The 23259-nt window shown below is 35.2% G+C and overlaps 2 protein-coding genes across 2 annotated transcripts in view; one reads left to right on the top strand and one right to left on the bottom strand.

The window, feature by feature from the left end:
* LOC106181040 (uncharacterized) overlaps nt 1-23241 on the top strand; it is a 33360-nt gene extending 10119 nt beyond the window's left edge. Inside the window, exons 4-51 of the mRNA XM_087017345.1 lie at nt 277-326; nt 542-602; nt 794-835; nt 1262-1333; nt 1678-1768; nt 2247-2427; nt 2643-2709; nt 2874-2939; nt 3223-3341; nt 3508-3598; nt 3910-4002; nt 4250-4319; nt 4649-4698; nt 4954-5142; nt 5492-5539; nt 5815-5851; nt 6128-6216; nt 6417-6589; nt 6754-6785; nt 7090-7238; nt 7424-7493; nt 7848-7915; nt 8137-8217; nt 8429-8469; nt 8667-8760; nt 9005-9048; nt 9304-9509; nt 9703-9818; nt 9980-10137; nt 10579-10662; nt 11365-11497; nt 11746-11845; nt 15510-15660; nt 16484-16614; nt 16776-16930; nt 17222-17603; nt 18064-18730; nt 18986-19204; nt 19414-19639; nt 19943-20031; nt 20185-20286; nt 20474-20645; nt 20930-21037; nt 21132-21281; nt 21501-21620; nt 21896-22065; nt 22221-22345; nt 22582-23241. Of these exons, the coding sequence (XP_086873471.1) occupies nt 277-326; nt 542-602; nt 794-835; nt 1262-1333; nt 1678-1768; nt 2247-2427; nt 2643-2709; nt 2874-2939; nt 3223-3341; nt 3508-3598; nt 3910-4002; nt 4250-4319; nt 4649-4698; nt 4954-5142; nt 5492-5539; nt 5815-5851; nt 6128-6216; nt 6417-6589; nt 6754-6785; nt 7090-7238; nt 7424-7493; nt 7848-7915; nt 8137-8217; nt 8429-8469; nt 8667-8760; nt 9005-9048; nt 9304-9509; nt 9703-9818; nt 9980-10137; nt 10579-10662; nt 11365-11497; nt 11746-11845; nt 15510-15660; nt 16484-16614; nt 16776-16930; nt 17222-17603; nt 18064-18730; nt 18986-19204; nt 19414-19639; nt 19943-20031; nt 20185-20286; nt 20474-20645; nt 20930-21037; nt 21132-21281; nt 21501-21620; nt 21896-22065; nt 22221-22345; nt 22582-22754 (6105 nt within the window). The 3' untranslated portion in view covers nt 22755-23241. The remainder of the gene's footprint in view (nt 1-276; nt 327-541; nt 603-793; nt 836-1261; nt 1334-1677; nt 1769-2246; nt 2428-2642; nt 2710-2873; nt 2940-3222; nt 3342-3507; nt 3599-3909; nt 4003-4249; nt 4320-4648; nt 4699-4953; nt 5143-5491; nt 5540-5814; nt 5852-6127; nt 6217-6416; nt 6590-6753; nt 6786-7089; nt 7239-7423; nt 7494-7847; nt 7916-8136; nt 8218-8428; nt 8470-8666; nt 8761-9004; nt 9049-9303; nt 9510-9702; nt 9819-9979; nt 10138-10578; nt 10663-11364; nt 11498-11745; nt 11846-15509; nt 15661-16483; nt 16615-16775; nt 16931-17221; nt 17604-18063; nt 18731-18985; nt 19205-19413; nt 19640-19942; nt 20032-20184; nt 20287-20473; nt 20646-20929; nt 21038-21131; nt 21282-21500; nt 21621-21895; nt 22066-22220; nt 22346-22581) is intronic.
* Nucleotides 11574-15384, bottom strand: LOC106181042 (pre-mRNA-splicing factor 38A). The gene is made up of 9 exons (XM_013565291.2): nt 15160-15384; nt 14352-14511; nt 13994-14115; nt 13617-13702; nt 13333-13434; nt 13036-13157; nt 12672-12751; nt 12341-12374; nt 11574-12116 (listed from the first exon to the last, which is right to left on the bottom strand). The coding sequence occupies exons 1-9, from the start codon at nt 15287-15289 to the stop codon at nt 11951-11953; spliced, it is 1002 nt and encodes a 333-aa protein (XP_013420745.1). The 5' UTR covers nt 15290-15384; the 3' UTR covers nt 11574-11950.
* Nucleotides 23242-23259: the final 18 nt, after the last annotated feature.

The raw sequence follows: 23259 nt of genomic DNA, 5'->3' as shown, positions 1-23259 counted from the left end.
GTTTTTGTGACAAAAAATTGACTTTGTATGCATCTTTAAGTAATGCCCAAACAGTAGTGAAGTATTGTCATCCTGAAGTATATGCATGTATTTATTAAGTATTTTCCTATAAAGACCTGTGACCAGGCTTTAATTTTTTTTTGCACTTTGATATGCTTTACAGAATGTGAATATATATCTTTGAAAAGGACAAAAATTCTAGATGTCTTGTCAAAACATGCTGTGACTGGTAATTTATTTTTGCATTTGTTTTTTTTTTTTTTTTCTTTTTTTCAGTATTTATTGGACACTCCATCACAACTGTCTCTGAAGCAGGTGCTCACAAAGTAAGTTTTCAGAGTACTTTGTGGCATATTTGGTCAGGCATACAACAAAATTAATTTATATTTCTGACATGATATTTTAAGATAAACATGCAATGAATATTACCGATTATTAAAAAAGTGATGTTCATCATTATGATTTTCTGCACATTTACAGTGTAAACTTTCGACACAGAGGATTCACATTATAACTAATAATACATGTACATCACATTCAGGGCTGAAGCATTGTATGGCAGTGAATCAAAAAGAAGAAAAGTTGTGGAGGCAGCATCAGAGGTGACTTTCAACTACACCATTCTGTGTTGAAGTTTTTACTTAAACTTTTTTATTCAGAAATTAATTAGTAACAAGTGGTAATATATGTATGTGGATATTAAGGAATAATTATTTAGTAATGACATTTACAATAGAATGACATATAAATGGTACTTGAATTTTCACATTAAGTGACCAAAAACATATTTCAGGATGAAATAAGCATGGGAGAAGATGAGGATGATGAAAATGAGGTATAGAATGCAATATACAGCATTTTTAAAACATTTTAATCTTAAAAGAGCTTTTAGCTCAGTCAGTTTTTTCTACTTTGAGTGCATACGTATATGTACAAGTTCCTCTCTTTTTGCCCTTTTTCATTACATGGATAAAGCCTGGTTGAATCCTTTGAATTGTCTGCAATTTAAATCCACAACAGTTTCAGTTTTATGTATGTACGTGTCTGAAGGTTGCTTTCACTGGTAATCATAGTTTTCTGTAAAGTAATAAATGTTGATGGAAAAGTAATATCTTTGAACTATTATAGTTACCTTAACAACATTGAAATCAATATTAGATGCTGTGGATAACACATCTGAAGAGCCTGTGATGCTGAGCGTGTTACAGCTTTTAAATCAATATTGATGAATTGTTTGTTATTTTGCTGCTTTGATGTTCAGGAAGCCATGTATTCTGATGAGGATGACAGTGCTTTTACCACGGAGTGGGAACTCAAAGTGGCCAGGATAAAGGTGACTTTCAACCGCACTAGTCAGCACTGACATTTCTTTGAAGATATGTTCTAAAGCAATTAGAACAAATGTGTAGTGTGAACTTTTTACAAAAAGTAAAGGTGTAATTAAGTAGAAATACAAGTTGGTGTTCAGATAACTATGGGCTCACAGATACTAGTACATGTACTTTTTGTTAGTTGCTAAAATGGGTTTGCACTGTATTCTTGGAGACACAATTAAAGAAACAAAAATTAGATTCTTTTTGCCAATTGAATTGATTGGTAACAATTTTAGTTTAATTCGGCATATAAGTCTTTGTATTCCTGCATGTAGTAACTAACATGCTCCCTCTTTGTTAACAGAAAAGATGGGCTCAGAAGGAAGCAGAAGTTAGAGCTGAAATGAAAAAAGCTAAGTTAGGACCTGGAATGACAGAACTTGGGGCACTTCAGGGTAAGGAAGTCACTGCTAATAAGCTGAACCGAATGGGCATCAGCGTAGTGTGAGGATAGTCAGAACTATTAGAACTTTTAACACTGCAGTACTGAGAATCAATTGGTACACTGTTATATTGAAGAGCCTTTGTTATCCTGAAAATGATTTATATTTGTTATACTACAAATCCTTAACATTTATGATATAAGTTGAGTATACTTAAGTATTATCACGGTGTCACTATAGTGTACTATCAGTGATGTAGGTATAGGTTCCATTTTTTCTACATTATATAAATGTAATGTTCTTTGTGTTCACTATAAATTGATAATTTTTGTTTACTGTAACACTTCAGATTTTATATTATATAAATTATACAGTTTTGGTTCACTCTAAATATAATTAATTGTGTTTAATACAACTGCTTTAAGTCCTACTATGCATCCTGATTTCAAAACCATACAGTCTTGTTATTCATGACCCTTGTATTCCCCAGCTTCAGGACAGGAGAAACAGCAAGCCAAACAGATCTTCACTAGCAGTGCAGCCTCAGGAATACTGACCAATGACCTGGTCAAGATCCTGGAGGAGGAACAGAATCTTGGCTTTTCAGCTGACCCTATTGATGACAATATCTACCAGTGGTGTGTTAAGTTGTACACATTTCAGGAAGACAGGTAAGAACTTTTCACCGGGGCATGTTTATAATCAATTATAATTTTGTTTTGGAATTAATCTTTTGGTAGAAAAGGCGCTTTGATGTACGTTTTTGGGACATGGGAGGTATTTGTGTTTTACAAGGTTTTCATATTATCAAATTGACATATATTTTCTAAACATTCTAATGAAAGTTTTGCACTGACATGAAGATGGTTTATTAATTTTATTATAGTGATCTTGCCAGAGAACTTGCAGAGATTTGTGCCAGGGATGGTTACAACTACATAGAACTGCAGATGGTAAGATGTTCTTTATAAACTAATATTGTATAGTTACTGTAATAAAAAAAAAAACATTTAATAATTAAAGTATAGTGAATTCATGACATTAGTTAATCTTTTTTTCGCATGCACGTATCATCAGACAAACTCTTTGACATGTTATATTTTTATATTCCTTTTAGGACTTTGCCATAGACCTATATCCATTCTACCCACCCTTGGTGAAGGTGATACGCCCCAGGTTGCAGGTAAGGAAGTTATTGTTGGGGGTATCCATTCTATTTAACCCTGGTGAAAGTGAAGGTAAGGAAGTTGTTATTGTGGGTGACATGTCAGGGAGTGGCTGTCCCTTAACAAGTACAATGTTGTAAAGGAGTGCTGTACTGGTAAACTAAATATCGGTATTGTTGTATATATTATGATCCCTTGCCTCATACAAAAAAGTTCATTAATGATTATAATTATTGATGATATTGATATGCCAGTGGATATATAACTAGTGGTTACAAAATTTTATGTCACATGCTGTAGGGTTCCATGATGCAGAGGGTAACTAACATGGAGATGTTGAAGCTTTCCTACTGGAATCCTACCAAAGATATGAAAAGTGTTCTAACTGATATCAAGGATTTCTTACAACAGTGGGCACGGTCAGTATAGTATTTGTGTGTTTCTGGACTCATGCTTGTTTCATTGTGAGCAGAAAGCAAAAAGAACTAATTTAAAGCTCACTTGACATTGGAATAGACAAAATTAAGTATTTTTGAGCTGATCTACAAGATAAGTTTACTGTGATAGTTTGATGTTGTATTTTAGGCTGGAAGTAAACAGTGAGAGGAATGATCCCAAGAGGTACCCATCTGGAGCCTATGTAGATATAGAGCATCATTTACTCAGGCTGGCCCTGGTAAGTTATTTGGAATATTAAATGATAATGGGCACTTAATGTTTTTTTTTTCATTCTTTGAAAAAACAGTTTTTCTGAGAGAGATTTTTGATACCTTTTCAAGAGGTACATGAAACCAGACTGAGTATACATGTATTTCTTCTTTTTGACATTGTTGATGAATTTTTTTTACAATTATTGCAACTGAAGGAATTCACACTACTTATTTCTTACTTTTATGTGTAAGTAAAAGGTATATTAGCTCTTGCTTTTGTGGGAATTTGAAATGCAGTAGATAAGTGTTGATGTAAACATTCTGTCGTACTGAGTAGGTAAGTGAGGTCAACCCCAGAGCTAACTTCAAGTATCTGCTGGATGAAGACAAAGTAATGGAGATGAAGGCAGCTCCAGCCATTGTCATGAAGGTTAGAAAAAGTCTTAGTAGAATTTCTTTAGTTATGTTACACCTACAAGGTGCCTTCAGGTAAGGATAACATTGTGACACTTAGTTTAACCATATTGCTAATTATTCAGTTTTATAGATTATATTCTTTATTAATGTAATTCCTCATGGAAAAATCATTTGCTACTAAATACGAAAAAGAGATGATCTAGACTACTTAACAGCTTATGTATTGAAGGAATGCTGACTGCATTACACTCTATAATTAGGACCAGAAAGTGAAGAAAACAGAAGAGTTCTGGGCCAAAGGTGTTGGTTATGGCCACAGCAGACGACCAGGTAGTAGTAAATAGTTTAGAACTGATGATGAATTGTGTTACTTCTCCAACCACTTATATCATGACAATTGTTTTATTCAGCAGTTTAAATGGGTGTGTACATTAGTATTGAAATGTGGTGATGACATATCCGGTTAGAAATAAGTTCAATGCCTAATGAGGTACACGGTGTAAATCAGAATAAGGTGAATCCACACCAGACTACATTTGTGGTGAAAAGTTGAAACATACCCCAAATTGTCTTTATCAGGCAATTTATTTCAATTGTAAATTAATGTAGTATTACTTCTGGTAATTGTATTCACCTGTATATATTCAACTTTGTTTCAGACTGGGATATAAAGGCATATTTGGCAGCAAGGGCAGAAAAAGACAAACAGGTTTGGCATAACTTACATTATATTTTTCATGAGAAATGGTAAGAATGTCTCCAGTGTGCTATGAAACCCAGTGATGATGTACAGATTCACTTTAACCACAAGAAAATTTGTTTGATTTTCAATGATGGAATGAATCTTCCGTCCTTAATCTGAGGGTGAACATATAAACATCTGTTTTTAGAAAGGCACGTAACATACTACAGTGTTTTATCTTTTATGACCTAATCTAATTTAAAAACCTGTTGCTGTGTTCAGATCGAGTCAGTCCTGCACAAAATCCACCACGAGTTGAAAGTACTGTATGCACAACATGCACCCCAACTGAAGCCTCGGGTCAGGAAGCATTCCCGCCAGCAGCCTGTGGACCACCACAACCAGTCTGTGGACCCAGTGGAGGATATGTATAATATACTGGAGGGATCAGCACTTATTCCATTTCTAGAGGTAAATGAGCTACTGTTTATGGCAAAATTGTCCCCTTCCTGACTTGATATTTTTTTGGCTTGCTTATTTTGAGAGGTGACAGTCGAGTAAATGGAATTCTAGTCTTTGTTGATAAAATGTAGATTATTGTTATTTATTCAGGCATCATGTGAATGTGCACATGTGAGAGCACACACACACACACACACACACACACACACACACACACACACACACACACACACACACACACACACACACACACACACACACACACACACATTTTTATTATTACTTCTAATTCCTGATCGTGGTTTTAGAATTTGAACACTTTTAAATTGTTGTTAAGATAATTGTATTTATTTTTTAGCAATACATGAAAGCAGACTCCTTCCTGGAAATTAACAGGCATACTTCGGTATGTAGTCCATCTCAGTTACTTGTATGCTGTTTGATTGCCATAGCAACTGCTCCCAACCTTGATATAAAAATAAGCTGCTGTGTTGGCATTCCCTTGCTTTTACATGTGGTTCATTTTCCAACAAGCTGTAGATTATCTTTATCATTTAGCATCAACAAAGTGTTAATATGTACTCAAAATATATATGTTTTTTAGAAAATGTCTTTTTATGTAGAAGTTTTCAGACCTAATGACACCTAATTGTGATTGTACACTGTTACTGTTATTTTCAGGTTTACAAAGTGATAGTAGATATCATCAAGGAATTAGGTGAGTGTTAATGATTGCAAGAGAACAAATTTTCACTTTCCACTCCCGATTCATTTTTTTTTTTTCGTTCAAAAATGATTAAACATTAGAACCTCTTGACACTCTTTAATGCTAGATTCTATATCTTTGAGTTTTATAAGCATGATTTGTAGAAAGCATGATGTAGTGCTGTCCTCTTCTTCTCATGATAAAGATTGAATACCTAAAGAAATTAAAAATATGGGAAAAGGTCATTAATGTGCCAGGAAGAATCACTATTCCTTGTGTGTTTTGCAGCCTTGCAGCCCCAGTTGGTTCCTTTGTTGTGGGTTCTACCAGACCAAGCTGCCTCAGTGTATCACCTGTTGGAAAACTTAGAGAAAAAGGTATATATGCCTTGATATGCAAGAATTAGTTTAGTTGACCAATGGCAGATATATATTTGATTACTTGGAGAACTTTTGAAAAACTCCAATTATGTATAGATGAAAGTTTTTAAGGATATAAGTTATTGACACTGTGAAATAGAGTTTGTCATATTTTTGTGAGGACAGATCAACACTGTGTGTTTATATTGTGTTCCCAGGCCAATGTGTTACTGCAGCATGTGTGCAGGGCAGGCAATGGCTGCATTCCACAGGCTCCTAAAGGAAAAGAGAAAGAGAAGAAGAAAAATAAAGAGAAAAACTCCAGCCTCCCGTCCACGTCCACAGGGACCAGTATTGGTGAGAATAGACCAGCTGAGGAGAAGTTGGCAAGGTAACAACTCAAACAATTTGTAACTGCACTTCTAACTGCAATGAATGCAGAATGTGTCTGAGCTTAAAAAACCTTTAACAAAGAAATACAGAATGATAATAAATAATTGCAGAGTTAAATGTCTAGTTTGCTGATGAATTGAACTTATTATTTTTATGTTTCAGGGAATTTATCAATCTATACAAGGATGTAACAGGTTAGTAAAATCTCTCTATCTCTCTCTCTCTCTCTCTCTCTCTCTCTCTCGTTAGTTGTATGTGATATAAATGATATCAGTAGCGTCAGTAGTTGAATGTGGTAAATGATATTAGTAGCATCAGCTAGTTGTATTTGGTAAATGATATCAATATTGTCAGCTAGTTGAATGTGGTAAATGATATCAGTAGTATATCAGCTAGTTGTGTATGCATGGTAAATGATATCAGAAGCATGAGTTACGTAGTTGAATGTGGTAAATGATATCAGTAGTGTCAGTGTACAGCCTGTTGATATGGTTGCAGACTCCCTGCGGCGTTCTGGAGTGTTCAACAGTGTGGAAGAGGAGGAGGAGGTGATACAACAGCAGCAGCATCAACAGCAACATCAGCAACAGGAGGGAGGAGACCCGGAGATGATGGATATTACTATCACTTCCGTTGCTAATAATGAGGTTTGGGTTACTGTTGTAGCAACTACATTTTACTTGTTTTAGATACAATAATTACAGAAGCATACAGCAGTAAGAAATAATGAGGTAAATATCAAATTGAAAATGGTGAAAATTGCTAAAAAATTATTTTTTTTACATTTCATTAATGTGATATTTTTTAATGTCTTTGTGTTTCTACATTCCAGCAAATTGCATTGGAGGAACAATATAAAAAACTTCTGAAGGATCTCTTGTTTGACAGCTGTGAAATGGATTGTAAGTTCATATTCATACTGTGTTGGAAAAGTTTTTATTGTAAATTTTGAATAGAGTGTATAAAAAGCAAAGTTAAAATTAGGTAAGGTTCGAAGAAAAATCTACAAATAGATATTTATCAATGTCTTTATGTTTATAGAGGCTGATATACTGTAACTACTGTCAGGAAGACTATTATTTAACAATTCACTGTCATTGGTAATCAAGGCCCTTTGTAGAAGGATCTAAAGGTCATTTCCCTCGGGTAAAACATATTTAATCTCTTCAGAGGCAATTTACTTTTTTATCATCGTTACACCAAATACTATAAAAAATCTGTTTTACAAAATGTAAATAGTACGTATATCTTTGTAGTGGAAGGCCCTAGAGCACACCATTATACCAGTGAGTTCAAGAAACAGCCAATCCCAAGCCAGTCTCAGGTAACATTTGAGGTCTAATGATGGTTATGATCAATAAGGTGTCCAACTTTTTCTAATTAAGCTTGCGTTTTCGTTGTTCCTGATAACTTGCAAACAAGTTCACATTTTTTTCTACAAATGCTTGATTATTGTGCATAATTGTAAAATATGTTTTTCTGGTTTTATTCCATCCATATATTTTGATAGATTTTAACATCTTTGCTGTTGCTGTGATATTTCAGGTTTTCAGGATAGCCCAGGAGCTCACCTCTTTGTCCACTTCACTACCGCTGGAACTTTCTTCAGGAATTCTTGTTAGATCTGTAAGCTGATAAACTTACTGGAAAAATTCATAGTTAAAATAGAGAATCTGACTGGATTATTTTATGATATTAAATACAGTTGCTCTGAGGTTTATGAAAATGTTTAAATCAAACTCATATTCAGTATCTAAAATTACATAAACACAATTTCTCATGTAGAATGAAACAGATATAGACAATAATGAAAGAAGAAACTTGATTCTTCTTTCAGGATGATGAAAAGCTTACATTAATGAGAGCTCTAATAACTGGGTAAGTATCCTCATGTTTGGTGGTCCATTTTAAAGGTTATTACAATGTGCTAAAATTATTTTCTAATTTAAGTGATTGGCTGGACATAGCAACTATGTAATGAAAATTTTAATATCATACTTGGTGAGTATACAAGTGATAACATTGGGGGCAGTTTGGCTCAGTTAGTAACCTTTATTTATGTGTTGTACTTTCAGGCCAGAAGGCACACCTTACTCTGGAGGCTGCTACCAATTTGATATTTTCTTTCCACCATCATATCCTAAAACACCACCTCTAGTCAATTTACAAGTTGGTATCAGCAACGTTTCGTGTATATAGTTTTACTTTTTAAATGGTGTAAATTGCAATGACTATTGTTTTTTTTAAATAGATATATAAGAATTTCAGACATTTTAACAAAGTTGTATAAATATTTAATTCTCTATATAAGAATTTCAGACATTTTAACAAAGTTGTATAAATATTTAATTTAGAGAATTTGGTACTGTGGTCTATTTTTCTTTGAAGTATGTGCTGTTGTGTTTTATTTTAGACAACAGGTGGTGGAACTGTGAGATTTAATCCTAATTTATACAAGTAAGTTTTTATGAGAAATGTAAATATTTTTTTTGATGAACAAAATGACAACAGCATAAAACAGAAGATAAGCTTAGTTCTTTATGTGTTAGATGTTCTACAATATTAAGCTTGTAATTATTTCAAAGCAGTATGCTACTGCACTGTAACTAATTTTAACTGCCAACATTGTTAATATATATTTGAAAAGTTGTTGACCTCATATGACATTCCATTGACCTCATATAACAGTACTCTGTGTTGCTGTTTCCACAGTTGTGGCAAGGTGTGCTTATCTCTGCTGGGGACTTGGGAAGGACAGCAAGGAGAACAGTGGAACGAGACCACATCCACTGTGCTGCAGGTGTTAGTCTCTATACAGTCCCTGATCCTGGTGCCAGAACCTTACTTCAATGAGCCTGGCTATGAGCAGGAGATAGGGACAGATGTAGGGAAGAAACACAGTCAGGAGTATAACCTAGGTAATGTCTTGCTTGGTCATCGTGTATAATACGGACAGTAGTTTGAAGGAGACAAATCTAGATACCATCTTCTTACCACAGGTCTGCCCAAAGTGGATTGTACTTAATAAAATACTTAATATATAATTTAAAAATAACAGTGATAATAACTGCGAGTTGGACTAAGTGCTTCTAGTGTTAAATTTACTTCCAGATGTGCAAATCAACAATATCAAATATGCCATTATTGCCCAACTGCACAACCCAAGCCAGGGATTTGAAGATGTGATTAAAACTCATTTCTACCTCAAACGAGAAAGATTAATACAGGTAAAGCATGATTTAATATTTTTATACTGCAATTTATATTGCACCTTGTTTAATTCTGATAAAAGGTCATGTATTGTTTCACAGAATACGCCTATGCCTCCTTATTTACATGATACATGAAAACGGAATAATATTCCAACCTCTTGTTTTAATGTTTTCAGGAAGTAGAAGGCTGGGTGGCCTGTCAGAAGAGCAGCAAGTTAGAGAGAGCGTTCCAAAACATGAAACAAGAACTTCGAAAATTGCAGCCACCACCAAATGTTGCCAATCTGAACTGTAATATAAAGGATTCCCCACAGCAAACTACAAAAAAGATCTGAACAAGAAATAAAGTAATCTGTCAGGCAAAATTACATGGGAAAAGCCTCGGCTCCTTCAGGGGCCAAGGTCTGTTCCGTGTCCCTGTAGGGGGCAGCACAGACACCGTCACGTTGTTGCAAGGGGGAGCCACTGTTGTCAGTCATCACCATAAGAACAGAATTCAAGTTTCTACACATCTATCACTGATGAAATGTGGATAAAACTAGTGATATGTGTAAAAAAGGTTATCTGCAATATGAATATATACACTGTGCAGCTTGAACATACTTAAGCCGAATAGAAATGTACAGTGTATATACCAGACCAGTGATTGTCTTGAACATAAACAATCCCTGTTAAAGTTGGTGCTATAAAAATATTACTAAAAAATATCTGTGTAGATGGCACAAAAATTGTTAATGTGTAGTAGTTGTTTGTTGATGCTGTTAGTATGTTGTAGGACTTCAGAACTGATCATGATGATGGAGCTTAGATTAATACTGCAAGTCTCTGGTCTTGGCAAGCTGGCCCTTTTTACTGTAAGGTGAGTTTTTATTAGGTTTCCCAAACCATTATGAGATTACATTTTGAAATGCGTCAGTAGGTTAAATGCAGAAGCATCAGATTTTAAGACGTTTTACATTATTTATTATATCATTGATGGTTTTAAACAAATGGAAAACAGCTTAGGGGGTTTATAATGGAAGCATGATCATTATTTAATGAAAGAAATTTTTACCAATGTTCAAATAACTAGAAGCAACTGATTTTGTTACAGCAACTATGTAGTGCCAGTGTAAAGATTTGAATTTTCCTATGTTTGTGGGTTGTTTGTTGCCTATAGCTGATATGACAGTTGCTTGTAGATTACCCAGCATGTTTCATTGCACAAACATCTTATGCAATCTACACAACGGGCATTCCCAGATTCATTGAATATTATAAACTTTCTATTCAATATGTATTACCAATTAGTGTGATGTATATATTGGCACCAATATTCTTCTCAAGTTCTAGAACTATAACATTAGTCATCAGATGGCACAGCTAAGGTATAGCACAATATTGGGGGGAGGGGGTATATTTGGACATACACCCACTCATCTTCATTGTGATTGTGTATAATAAAAACAAGATAGCTGCTCCAAAATAAAATTATCCATTGAATTAAGTTTTTCTTCAGGGTTGCCTATTTTATGTATTTATGCAGTTTTCATATTTAGGTATCAGTTCCATTTGTTTTCAGGCATTGTCACATTGCCAGATTTGTTAATAACATGCCCAACAACAAACAAATGTACTATGAGAACTGGAATGTTGCAACCTGCAACCCTATCTGGTGGCTTTCACTTCTATCCTTTGACAAGAAATATTTCCAGGTAATTAAACATTCATGGTGACGAGGCAACATCACAGGAGCTTTGGAACATAAGATTATAATGATAATAAAGCTGGTTATAGCAGTATTGGGTACTTTATTATATGTATACTATGTACATGATGAGAATGTTAAAATGTCAAAACTGTGAATTCATTTAATACACTGTTGTACATCTTAAGAGAGAAATAAAAGAGAAATTGATTCTAAAGTAAAATTGCTGTTTTTGTGTGAATGGTTCTACTACAGCTCAAGCACTCTCAAAACCTAGTCCTTTCATGGCTCTTCCAGCAAGCATTGACCACAGCTTTCAATGACCCTAAGAATGCTGGTGTCAACTTAAAAGAGAGTACGTCCAAATTTTCATTTGGATAAAAAATAAACAAATCTTAGATAATTGGACATCAAAGTTTGATATCAATCTAAGTGGACTTTGCAGCTCATGAAATGAAACTCATGGCCTGAGAGGAGCAAGACCTAGTTTGGCTCTTAGTTCATTAGCTTCTTTAATTTCAAGATCTTCTTTACTAGATTTACTGCTACTTTCAGTCTTTTTACTTCTTTCCTTTGATCTAGACCTAGATCTGTGACTTCTCTTTGACTTCTTGTGCCTTTTATGTCTGAAACATGAAAAGTAGTTTTTTTCCAGCAAATGGAACCCAACAGTGCAAGATCCTAGAAGAGGACCAAATCTTGTCATTAAAAGACTATATTCCAGGTCTATAATGTTACTAGATTTTACCTCAAATATGTTTAGTCAATGCAGAAACAAAAAACCTTTCTACCAAAGCTTTATTTCAACTGCTCAAGTAAATGTATACTTCACAATTGCCATGTTACTTACTTGTCATCCTCGTCTCTGTGCTTGTGTCTGTGGCCTTCAAAAAACAATACAAAATGTGTCAGATATTTCAATCACATTAACTTTCACGGCAGAGTGTCTATAAGCTTATCCATTTTACAGTGAAACATTACATTTATTAGCTTATATTAATTTTCTTGCACAATGAGAACAAAATAATAATAAAACATAAATGAAGAATTGAAGAATTAAGAAGACGTTTAATAGTTATAAAAATGTATATTTTTTTCTTGGAAAAAATACTGAGCATGATAATATAATCAATAGAAAAATGCACATTAACCTTTATAATCCTTGTCAAGAGAAGACTTACTTGGTGATTTGTGTCTTCTTTCTCTTGATCTGCTTCTTCTTCTCCTTTGATCTCTATCTCGATCCCTAGACCGTGATCGCCTGTAGAAAAATTAAAAAATATGTCAATGTAATAATATTTGGTGTGTCATTGCATTAGGTGTTCTATTGTAGTGGGTGTATACAAGCATGTTAGATGTTCCATTGCACTGGGTGTGCCAATGTGATAAGTGATCCATTGTGCTGGATGCGCAAGTTTGTTAGGTGTTCCATTTCACTTGGTGTACTAGGCATTTCATTGTGTTGAAAGTGCCAGTGTATTGGGTGTGTCATTGTGCTGGATCCCCAAGTGTGAAAGGTAATCCAGTCAGTAGTGCCTAACTTACCTCCTCCTGGCTGGTGATCTGCTACTTCTACGATATCTGGGAGACGGAGGATCTCTGGGTTGGTCTAAGTCACGATAGTTCCCTCTCTTCCTTTCTGGAGTTGGACTCCTCTTATCATTCTCCTACAGATAAAAGCTACCAAGTTTACATCACAAAATACCACAAATTTGCACAATCATCCGATAATTCCCTTAAATTCTAGAGTTCAAATTTTGTGTTCAAATCCAAGTTCAATTCTATTTCAATAAACCTAAAAAGTAGTGAAGTCCATGCAAAGAAAATGGGATTAGAACTGACCACTATTTCTCCTTCATCACTGGATTCCATGTCCTCCATGTCGTCTTCAAGGGCACTGACCCGTGGGTCCAGCTCATTGTTGTCTTCAAACACTGCTCTCTTCTGCAAATGTACATAATACAACAACATAATACTGTATTAATGCATGAATATCCTAATTTTCTTGCAATTAACACTACCACACCATAACCAACTATTTACTCAATGTTGATCTAAATTCTATATATGGTGTTATGAAATGTGATGTATCTATTCTGTAGACTCACTAATGGTGTGTCAAGTACCTGTATTCTAGGAAGGATGATATCACACACCCTCTCTTCTCGCAGCAGAGAATCTATAAACTCATCCATGTGAATAATTGAGAAATCTGAAATATAAATAATACATTTAATGAAAGATTTACATGCTTCTTGAATCTCAGTAAGTTCTGCTCAAAAAGCTATAAAGCAATCAACAGAATCATGAAGGAATTCAAATTCTAATTCTAGTCAAACTGGGTCACCTAATAAAGCAGAACCAATGTTAGCAGGCCATCTGCCAGAAAGGCTTTGTAATATAATAATATGCAAATGTGAGGTACAAAAAATATGGTTCTATTGAGATCCAAACAATAAGTCAAACAAGAGTAAGATTTGCTCAACATTTACACCATACTTACTTCCCATTCTGTCTTGCTGTTTCATCTTTCTAAAGTCATTGTAGAGTGGTTCTAGATATTTGTAACAGTCCAGTGAAGTCCCAATCAACCTCATATATAGTGCACCTAAAGCTCTGACATATCTGAAATAGAGTGAAGATATCTAAATGCTACCGATATTAACGATGCTGGATATTAGACATGTCCACAAGTATTTTATCTATGTCAAAAGATATTAGTATTATTATTATAATCATAATTTAAAAGCTACTGATTAAAAGGCAATCAAAAAAAGGGGGGGGGATGTAAATCAAAGGCAAAATGTGAAATAATATTACAAACAACAAAATGTCATCATGAAATACATGATATATCTTACTTAAAATCTTCATTTCTGATAAACTCAACCACAATGTCTTTCTCAGGCTGTATCTGTAGCATCTTCAAGACCAGACAAAGGAACGGAGTGGGTTTTATATTACCACCAAACACCCCTCCTACATATTTCAACTCCATTGCTTTGTCAACCAAAAGTTCCGCTAGAAAAAAAGGTTAACAAAAAATTATATAATCTAAACTTACTATGTTGTTCAAAACTTAAAGAAATATTCATCAGTTCTGTTAAAGGTTAACAAAAAATTATATAATCTAAACTTACTATGTTGTTCAAAACTTAAAGACAGAGCATTGTAACTGTAATGATTTGGTACGTGGAAATTAAAACATTGAATCACATCGGAAAAGGATATTTCCAAATTACCAACAACATTTACAAAGTTTTCAGCTAAGGACACTTGTTTCTTTGCATTACATTACATTTGCATCTACATTTTTTTCTTAATTATAATACTGTGAGCCCAGATTAATAGCTGAACTTTCTAGTTCTACCAGTAGCTTTCTACCCACTCAACATGTTCAAATTCTTAGACTGGTTAAAACCAAAGAAAAAATTACTAAACGAAGGACTTATTTTGTACCCATGTTTTATACCAGGACGGTGGTAACCCATGTTATCTGTCTCTGTTACTGGTTATTTGGATTGCACAGTGCCCGAAAGGGGGGAGTTCTCGGCTTTCAATGCTAGATGCCTAGCCGGCAAAAAGGCAGGGGGGATACAATCAGATACATGTACCTGCGAACAAAGATAGCTTATTGGGGTTTTCGAGGGCAGTAATATGTAATCATACCTGTTAATGCAAAACACTCTTCTTTCCAGTATCTACATTCGTAAATTCTTGTCCGAATGATCTTTTCTACTAAATACTGTGGGTTTGTGCCTTTTATAGAAACAGCGTCTTTTACTGTTCGGTTCGCCATGATGCCTCTTTAAGCTCACGTTAGTTCTCGTGACCCAGTTACAACATCACTTGCAAGACAATCAATTCGCTGTTTCAAACTGTTTAATGTGTCCATTTATAGAAGCCTCCGATGCAGTTATGGGCTTTTTCATTACGTTTTATTGATAAGAATAAGTAAGAAAGTACACTTGGCTTCAAGTCATACGTCAAGTAAAACGTTACTACCAGTAGATGGCGCTGAGATAGGACCGCGGGAAACTTTGTGTTGGTGAACGTCATGAAGAGATCACGCCGCTATTTTTCTCTGTCTCAGAGACAGATGCGTTCATTCACATGGGTTGGCAAAGGCGAAGTGAAGGATCGGCGTTTAGAAAACCGCCTTCATTACAGGTAGAGTACTGTCATTTTGTTTATCTTTGTAAATAAGCCATACGGAAATAATTGTGTTGGCAACCATTTTTAAAGGACCCAATATAGTAATAAAAAAGGGAAGGGCCAACTATATTAACACACGCACGCACACACACAAACACGCACAGAGCGAGAGAGAGAGAGAGAGAGAGAGAAGGGGTTGAGCTGTCTGTGCCATAAACTATTTGAATTAACACCATCCACAAGTAATTTGCACCTGAAAACCCCAGTATGAGCCTAATTCAACTTAAAATATATATATATATATATATATATATATATATATATATATATATATATATATATATATATATATAATGGGCATAAGCTTGGCTGTACTTTTACATGGTAAAATGCAAGGAATATAAAAAACATTCACCTAGCCAGGTGAAGAGTCTTCAAGTTTGGACTTCACTAATTTTTATTAAGAGTGTTGTGAAATTTTTGCTGCCAAAATATGTTATTTATATAAATATATATTTATATATATATATATATACATACATACACACACAGTAATGTGTTTATTTCGATATGTAAACATCTGTTTATATCTGGTTTTGATAAGTATCACCCTTTTTTTTCATTGTAAGTGATACAAGAACAAGCCAGTATTTTTTTTTTTCACATTTAACTACATTTTTAGCTATGAATCCTGAATTTTGATTTAATTTAATAACATTTTAGTAGTTTGAAATAATAAGGCATTTCAGGATTATCCTTTTACTTCAAAGATTTATTTTATTTTTGCCTAAATAATTTTTATTCTTACTATTTATTGTTTTATATTTGTGTAATGCAGGTCATATAAGAATGGCAGACTTGAAGTATGTATAGGTGACGGTGTCCTAGTTAACAACAGTGACAGCCTAGATGAGAAAAATGTGAAGCAGAATGCATATGTGGCACGGATACTGGATCTTTATGAAGATGGTCAGTGATATCAATACTGTCTCTAATAATAGTAAAATCAAATTTGTAAATATTTAAGACATTGTTAAACCCGAGTTTACCAAATCCTTAAAACATAAATTATTGTCTGGTACATGTAACTTTGGGATATTTTTACAAGTAATTTTATACTGTGTGTGTAGATGGCAGAAATGTTGCTGTAGTACAGTGGTACTGGCGCCACCATGAACTGCAATCTTGGGTCACCAGAAAAACTTACGGAGAAAAGGAGGTGCTCTTGAATCTGTGCAATTATGAACGGGAAATTGATATTGAATCAATTATTGACAAATGTGAAGTAAGTCAGAGTGGAGCCATTTATTATACTACTGTATAATAAATGTCCGTAATTATAATTTTGCAATAAAAATGTCAGTAATTATAATTTTGCAATAATGGGCATAAGCTTGGCTGTACTTTTACATGGTAATATGCAAGGAATATAAAAAACATTCACCTAGCCAGGTGAAGAGTCTTGGACTTCACTAATTTTTATTAAGAGTGTTGTGAAATTTTTGCTGCCAAAATACGTTATTTATATAAATGATTCCTAATTACTGGTATGGGCTCATCTTTGTCCTGTTTCCAGATTGTACAAGTAGCAGAAAATATGGACTCGGAGGTTGAAAAATGTACATCTGACACTGGGACCACAACATTTCTATTGAGGTATTCTTTTGATGGGAAAAAGTTACGTGCACTTACCTTATCCAACTTTGGAAGCACTAGCAATGGTAATACTAAATCGCCTTCTCTCATGAAATCATCAAAATCGAAGGGATCCAACAAGAAACCTAGTGGCAAAGAGAACAGTATGGCTGGCAAAGTAGATGGAGAACTGTATGAAGATGATAAAGTTTTAGATGATATGTCACTTGAAGACATTCAGTGCAAGCCAAGAAACAAAGTGACCTGCAAAGATACGGACATCCTTGTCTCACCTGTGAAGGGGAAGTCAAGAAAAAGTATAGGTACATACAGCAGTGCTTAGCAGAAGATGTTTGTCTATAAAGGATTTAAACCTATGACTATTTATATAAATATTTTAGTGTCAAAGGGAAAACAGTTTTACTATAATGAAAAGAACTCAAATGTAGCATGACTATAACTAGATGTTTTGTTTTTTTTTTCTTTACTATGCTGTTGTACATGTAAGGTTGCTCTTCAAAAGGTTCTATTGTTATCAAGTGCAGTAAACGTAATTTTCTCAGGCTCATAGCCAGCAGTTTCAAAAGGGGGGTTCTTTTTCTGAGAAAGTGGACTTTTTACCATGAAACCTTCATGTACCGAGATAAAAATTTACCCAGAGGGGACCTTTTTCTGGCAAAAAAAGGGTTCTTTCAAACCACCTCCCCCCCCCCCCAAACCCTGCCCCCTAGCTACGACATGTATTTCTATATGCCTTGTCACCGCTCAGTACAATATTTTCAGATCTGAAGAGTCCTGTCATCAGTAAATACTACAGAGCATTCCGGACAGATGATGTAGCACAGTGTTTAGTAGATGATGACATCAGCGAGACTAACACAGATATTATCATGGATGATGACAGTGAGTTTGGGATAGAAAAAGTGGAAGAAAATAACTCCACAGTATCTAGTACTTCTGGGAAGACCAAAAGATCCAAGTCTCAGAAAGTGACAAAGAATGTCAAAAGTAAAGATTTTGAGCTTTTTACCTCTGTGACTCCATTGAGCTCCAAAAAACATGGCAACAGGAGGACTAAAGGTGATGAGCCTTGTGTAGCCTCCAATACTAAGAGGCCTTCCAGGAAGTCCACAGGTATGACAACCAAGCGTGAGGTCAGCCAGACTGAAGTGGAGGGCTCTCATAGTCCACCTAAAAGGGGGAAAACTTCCACAGACAGTGACCTGAATGTGAAGCCTGTGTCCAAGCGTAACAGCAGGAAGTCGTTGCCTTTCACAAAATCTGGGAAAAGTTGGCCAAATGTAATGTTAGAAAAGCTACCAGTTAGTTCGAGGGATTTGAAAAGTGCTACATTTGATGTCTCTCCAGAAAGAGTTGTTGCTAAAGTTCCATCTGGAAAAGAGTTTCCTATTACAGACCTTGGGAAGTCTGCACAGAGAAAGAAAAGCAGGTAAAAGCAATTGTTCTAGGTCACTGCTACCAGAGGGAACTTCAAATATCTGAACTTATTCATTTTAACCAATTGTCAGGAAGTAAATAGTTTTTGTTATAGGTTTCACATGAAATTAATACTAAATATTATTTTGACTTCGGTGAGCTGCTTATACTGTTTAATTGCATCTTAGTTTGTTTTGTCTGTGAGATCCATTTTTATGCTCTGTTCACAATTATTCATAACCCCTTCTCCCCTCCCACATCAAATCAGTTCTAGGAAAAAGAGAGTGTCTGATCCTTACTCATTTAAAAGTGATGATGACCAGGATTGTGATTTGAAGTCATTCAGAAATGGTTCAGTTTCTTCTGTGCAAAAGACAGCAAAAACTGCTAAGTCTAAGAACAGCAAAGCTATTGCAACTCCTAAAGGTGGCAAAGAGCCAACTACACCTAAAAATGCTAAACCTGCTGCAACACCCAGGGCAAGCAGGTGAGCTTTTGATGTGTATTGAATATCTAAATATTTTTCTCGAATTTCACAATCATTGATAAAATATGCTTTTTATGTAAGGGAATAAGAAATTGCTAGTACATTGCTTACATTTGAAGTCTAAAACTATGTGTGTTAAGCTTAAACCTCTCCTCTCTTACAATTTTGACTGATTTTGTTATGAAATAGAGAAAACTTGTTTTTTACAGTCGAAAGAAGAAAGCAGTCAAGTACTTCCATAGTGACAATGACAGTGATAACAGCGATGCCAGTGTACATACCAAGAACCTCAGTGATAGCGATGATTCTGCAGAGGATTCGTTGGAGGGTTATGATTCCAAACCTAATTCCAGGAGGAAAAGTATGACAGGGAGAAAAGCCAGTAAGACACCTGTTAGGACTCCTGGAAAGCAGAGTTGTGCCAGGACTCCAAAGGTGAGGCTGGGAATCAGTGATTCATTGAGTCAGTGAGGCAGTGAGGCAGGAAATGACCATTATCAACAACAATATTTAAATATTTCTGCAGGAATAAACCAAGTTTTATTAATGAAACTTGACAGTTATTACACAACTTGATACTAGATGTGTACCAGTACATTGTTTCATGCTGATTTTATAGTCTGTGCAAAGTTTAAAAATTGTTCCATAATGCAGTGACACAGTCCATATGTTTAGTATGTTTTCTCAGTATTTACTGTTTTTCTGATATATTCTTCTCTTTATAATCTTATGTTAAAGACTCCAAGAAGTAAGGCCACTCCATCCATCCCAAGCCGTGTCAAAGCTTGTGCCACACCCAGAACAGTACTGGAGCAAGCAAGAGCCAGGTAAGGGGGTTGAGTTGGCCGGTGGGGGTTACAGTGATCAACTAATTTGATAAAAGAAAGAAAAGAAAGGTCATTTTTCAGCTATTGCTTTACTTGTAGCAATATTGTACCCCTGGAGATTTGAAAATGTCAAATGGTTTGCATGTTTTTCAGACTTCATGTATCTGCTGTGCCAGAAACCCTGCCCTGCAGGGACCAGGAGTTCCAGGATATCTTCCAATTTGTGGATGGTCACATCTTAGATAAAACCAGTGGGTTAGTAGAAGAAGAAAAGAATTTGTACTTTGGGGTTCTTTGGAGATGAAATTGAAAGTATTAGATTATATTTTGGAGAGCATAATGACAATTTTTATTCAGATTTTATGAATACAGGTAATGTTATCACATTTTCCTGTTAGATTCTGTCTGTGTTTTCATTAGTCATAGTGTTGTTCTTTTCCAGTTGTATGTACATATCTGGTGTGCCAGGCACAGGGAAGACTGCCACTGTGCATGAAGTGATACGAGAACTACAACTACAGAGTAAGACTGATGAAGGGAATTCATTCCGCTTCATTGAACTCAACGGAATGAGACTGACAGACCCACATCAAGCCTATGTAGAGTTACTGAAGGTGACTTTTAATCTACAAACTACCACTAGCCACATAATGTTTACTTCCTGTCGTGATGCCAGTCAGTTGCCTTATTGGCTTTAGAATTTACCTTTATACAGCTTTCATTTACAGTGTCAATTACTCAGTTGTTGAAGCTTGCAAGCTATTACATGTGTAAACTTGAAATTTTTAGGTAGCACTACCTTGTTTCTTTTGTTTCAAGTTGTAAATCAACATGTTTTGAGCTTAGCACATTATTTTGCTCTTTTTTGGTTAAATTGGCTGGCAACGTTGTTTTCTAGGAACTGACTGGAGCTAAGGCCACTCCTGACCATGCAGCTGCCCTGCTGGAAAAGAGGTTCAACACAGCAGCGCCCAGGAGAGAGACTGTTGTGCTACTGGTGGATGAGGTAATGTTGCTGATTGATAAATCCTGAAATTTGCATGACATATATGCTTGAAAATATGAGCTTTATATCTGATCATGATGTATCTTTTATTTAGTTGGATTTGCTGTGGACAAAAAAACAGAATGTGTTGTACAACATCTTTGATTGGCCCACCAAACCCCATGCCAGACTTATTGTGCTTGCTGTAGCCAATACCATGGATTTACCTGAGAGAATTATGATGAACAGAGTGTCCAGTAGACTAGTAAGTATTAAATCTCCACAATGTAACCAGTTTACCATTTAATAAGCTTTTTTTTCAACAATTGTGAGAATTCTTGCAGTTTGCTCAGATAGTGCAAGTATTAGACTTTTTTGTTTTTTTTTTGTCGTTTTGGCATTTCCAAAAACTCAACTTTGACACAGACAGTCACATCTTCAAACAGAAGAGGTTGGCAACATTAGATTTTTATTGCAATTTTAGGGTTTGACACGAATGACATTCCAGCCATACACACACAAGCAGCTTCAGGAGATAGTGTTATCAAGGATGAAGGGGGTGAAAGCCTTCAACGAAGATGCAATACAGTTGGCAGCCAGAAAAGTATGAGTTTTTCTTGGTCTCTAGATAGGAAGATAAAACAGAATTAGTTTTTTCTTGGAGACTAAATAACAGGAGTCAACCATACTTTTCAGTCCACCATCTATAGACCTTGGAATGGTAATTTTGCACTGGAGTTCAAAGCCATGTTTTCAGTATAGTTGGTTTGACAGATGACTGAATCTATGTTGAGCTTTTTTACCAAACCATTACATAAAACACTAATTAGTGTTTTGAACCACTTCAAATTGTTTCATGTAAAAATTACTAATGTGTAGGTGGCAGCAGTGTCAGGTGATGCAAGAAGAGCCCTTGATATATGCAGGAGAGCCACAGAAATTGCAGAATTTCAAGCCAAGAAGAAGAACCAGCCAGGCCTAGTGGAGATGGAACATGTTGACACTGCCATCCAGGAAATGTTCTCATCACCAAAAATTGTAGCCATGAGGTAAAATATTTTACAAGCCAACTTTATTTTTGTGTAAAAAAATCTAACTAAACTTAGGTCTCAATCTTTAAAAAGTGACCAATTCTCTTGGACAAAAAGAAGGAAAAAGTTGTAGTCTATGACCTTTAATTAGATAAGGTCTACTTTAACTTTAGGAATGCCTCTGCACAGGAGCAGCTGTTCCTAAAGGCAGTGCTGGCAGAGTTCCAGAGGAGTGGACTGGAGGAGGCAGCCTTCTCCAAGATATTTAGACAGCACATAGCTCTCTGCAGGTTTGAAGGTAACTTTCTTTTTTTGTCTCAAAATGTAAGACCATCTAAGAACAGTTCAGATATTTTTGGTTGTCAATGTAACTTCACTTGCTTTATATAGCAACTTCAAACTTTGAATAAGTATGAAGCCAGCTGAGTGGTTTGCAGCAAAAAAATACATGAATAACTTTGCTGAAACATGTATATGAATGTTTCCCCTTCTACTGACAAACTATTTGTATGAAAAGTGTCATATTTCCTGCAGGCATTACTCCTCCCACTGCGTCAGAGGTAGCATCCATCTGCTCCCGCCTGGGAAGTTATCGTCTGCTGCTGGTAGAGAGTGGACGTAATGATTTGCACCAGAGAGTGCGCCTCAATGTCAGTCAGGACGACGTGGCCTATGCCCTAAGGACTGTCAGCGAAATTGAACAATAGAGATATGCCCCGTGATCAAGATGTCACATTTCCTCATTTCTTGGAACTTTCAGAAAATGTTTGCAATGAGAGTATTATTTTAGATCATCAAAGCAGTGTTAACAAAGTTGATATATGCCTGCTATATTAATTGTCAAGTATTAGCATAGAGTGCTGACTAAGAGGTTATGTACTTTCCATTTCCTGGAGATTGGAACGTCTTTCATTTTGGGGAATACATTTTTATCAACTTAACTTTGGAAAAAATGGGCTACAAGATGGAAGAACATTTCACTATATTGACTCTACTTTTAAATGTCCTAATCTTTTAAAACCGTCTTCAAAAAACTCAATGATGAATCAATTTTTGCCTTCACTGCAGTTTGGTTTTATAATTTTAATGAGCAAAGGGAGTATTTCAACTTATCTATCCCATTAAAAGAAAGAATATAATGTTGCTATTAAAAGGCTACAAACTGTATTTGAAATAAATACTTCAATTGTAAAACTTGTGTACAATAATACT

Source organism: Lingula anatina, chromosome 1 (assembly GCF_051362555.1).
Source record: "Lingula anatina isolate TDL-2025a chromosome 1, LinAna3.0, whole genome shotgun sequence".
NCBI lineage: Eukaryota > Metazoa > Brachiopoda > Lingulata > Lingulida > Lingulidae > Lingula > Lingula anatina.
The sequence above is the reverse complement of the archived record's forward strand: the minus strand, read 5'-3'. Positions and strand labels throughout refer to the sequence as shown.

Bases quoted from the DNA above. Each gene is read 5' to 3' on its own strand.
- LOC106181042 (XM_013565291.2), bottom strand. From the start codon at position 15,289: ATGGCGAACCGAACAGTAAAAGACGCTGTTTCTATAAAAGGCACAAAC. The intron at 13,435-13,616 runs GTACTTGACACA...GTACATTTGCAG, and splicing joins TCATCCTTCCTAGAATACAG to AAGAGAGCAGTGTTTGAAGA. The intron at 12,117-12,340 runs GTAAGTAACATG...TTCATGTTTCAG, and splicing joins CACAGAGACGAGGATGACAA to ACATAAAAGGCACAAGAAGT.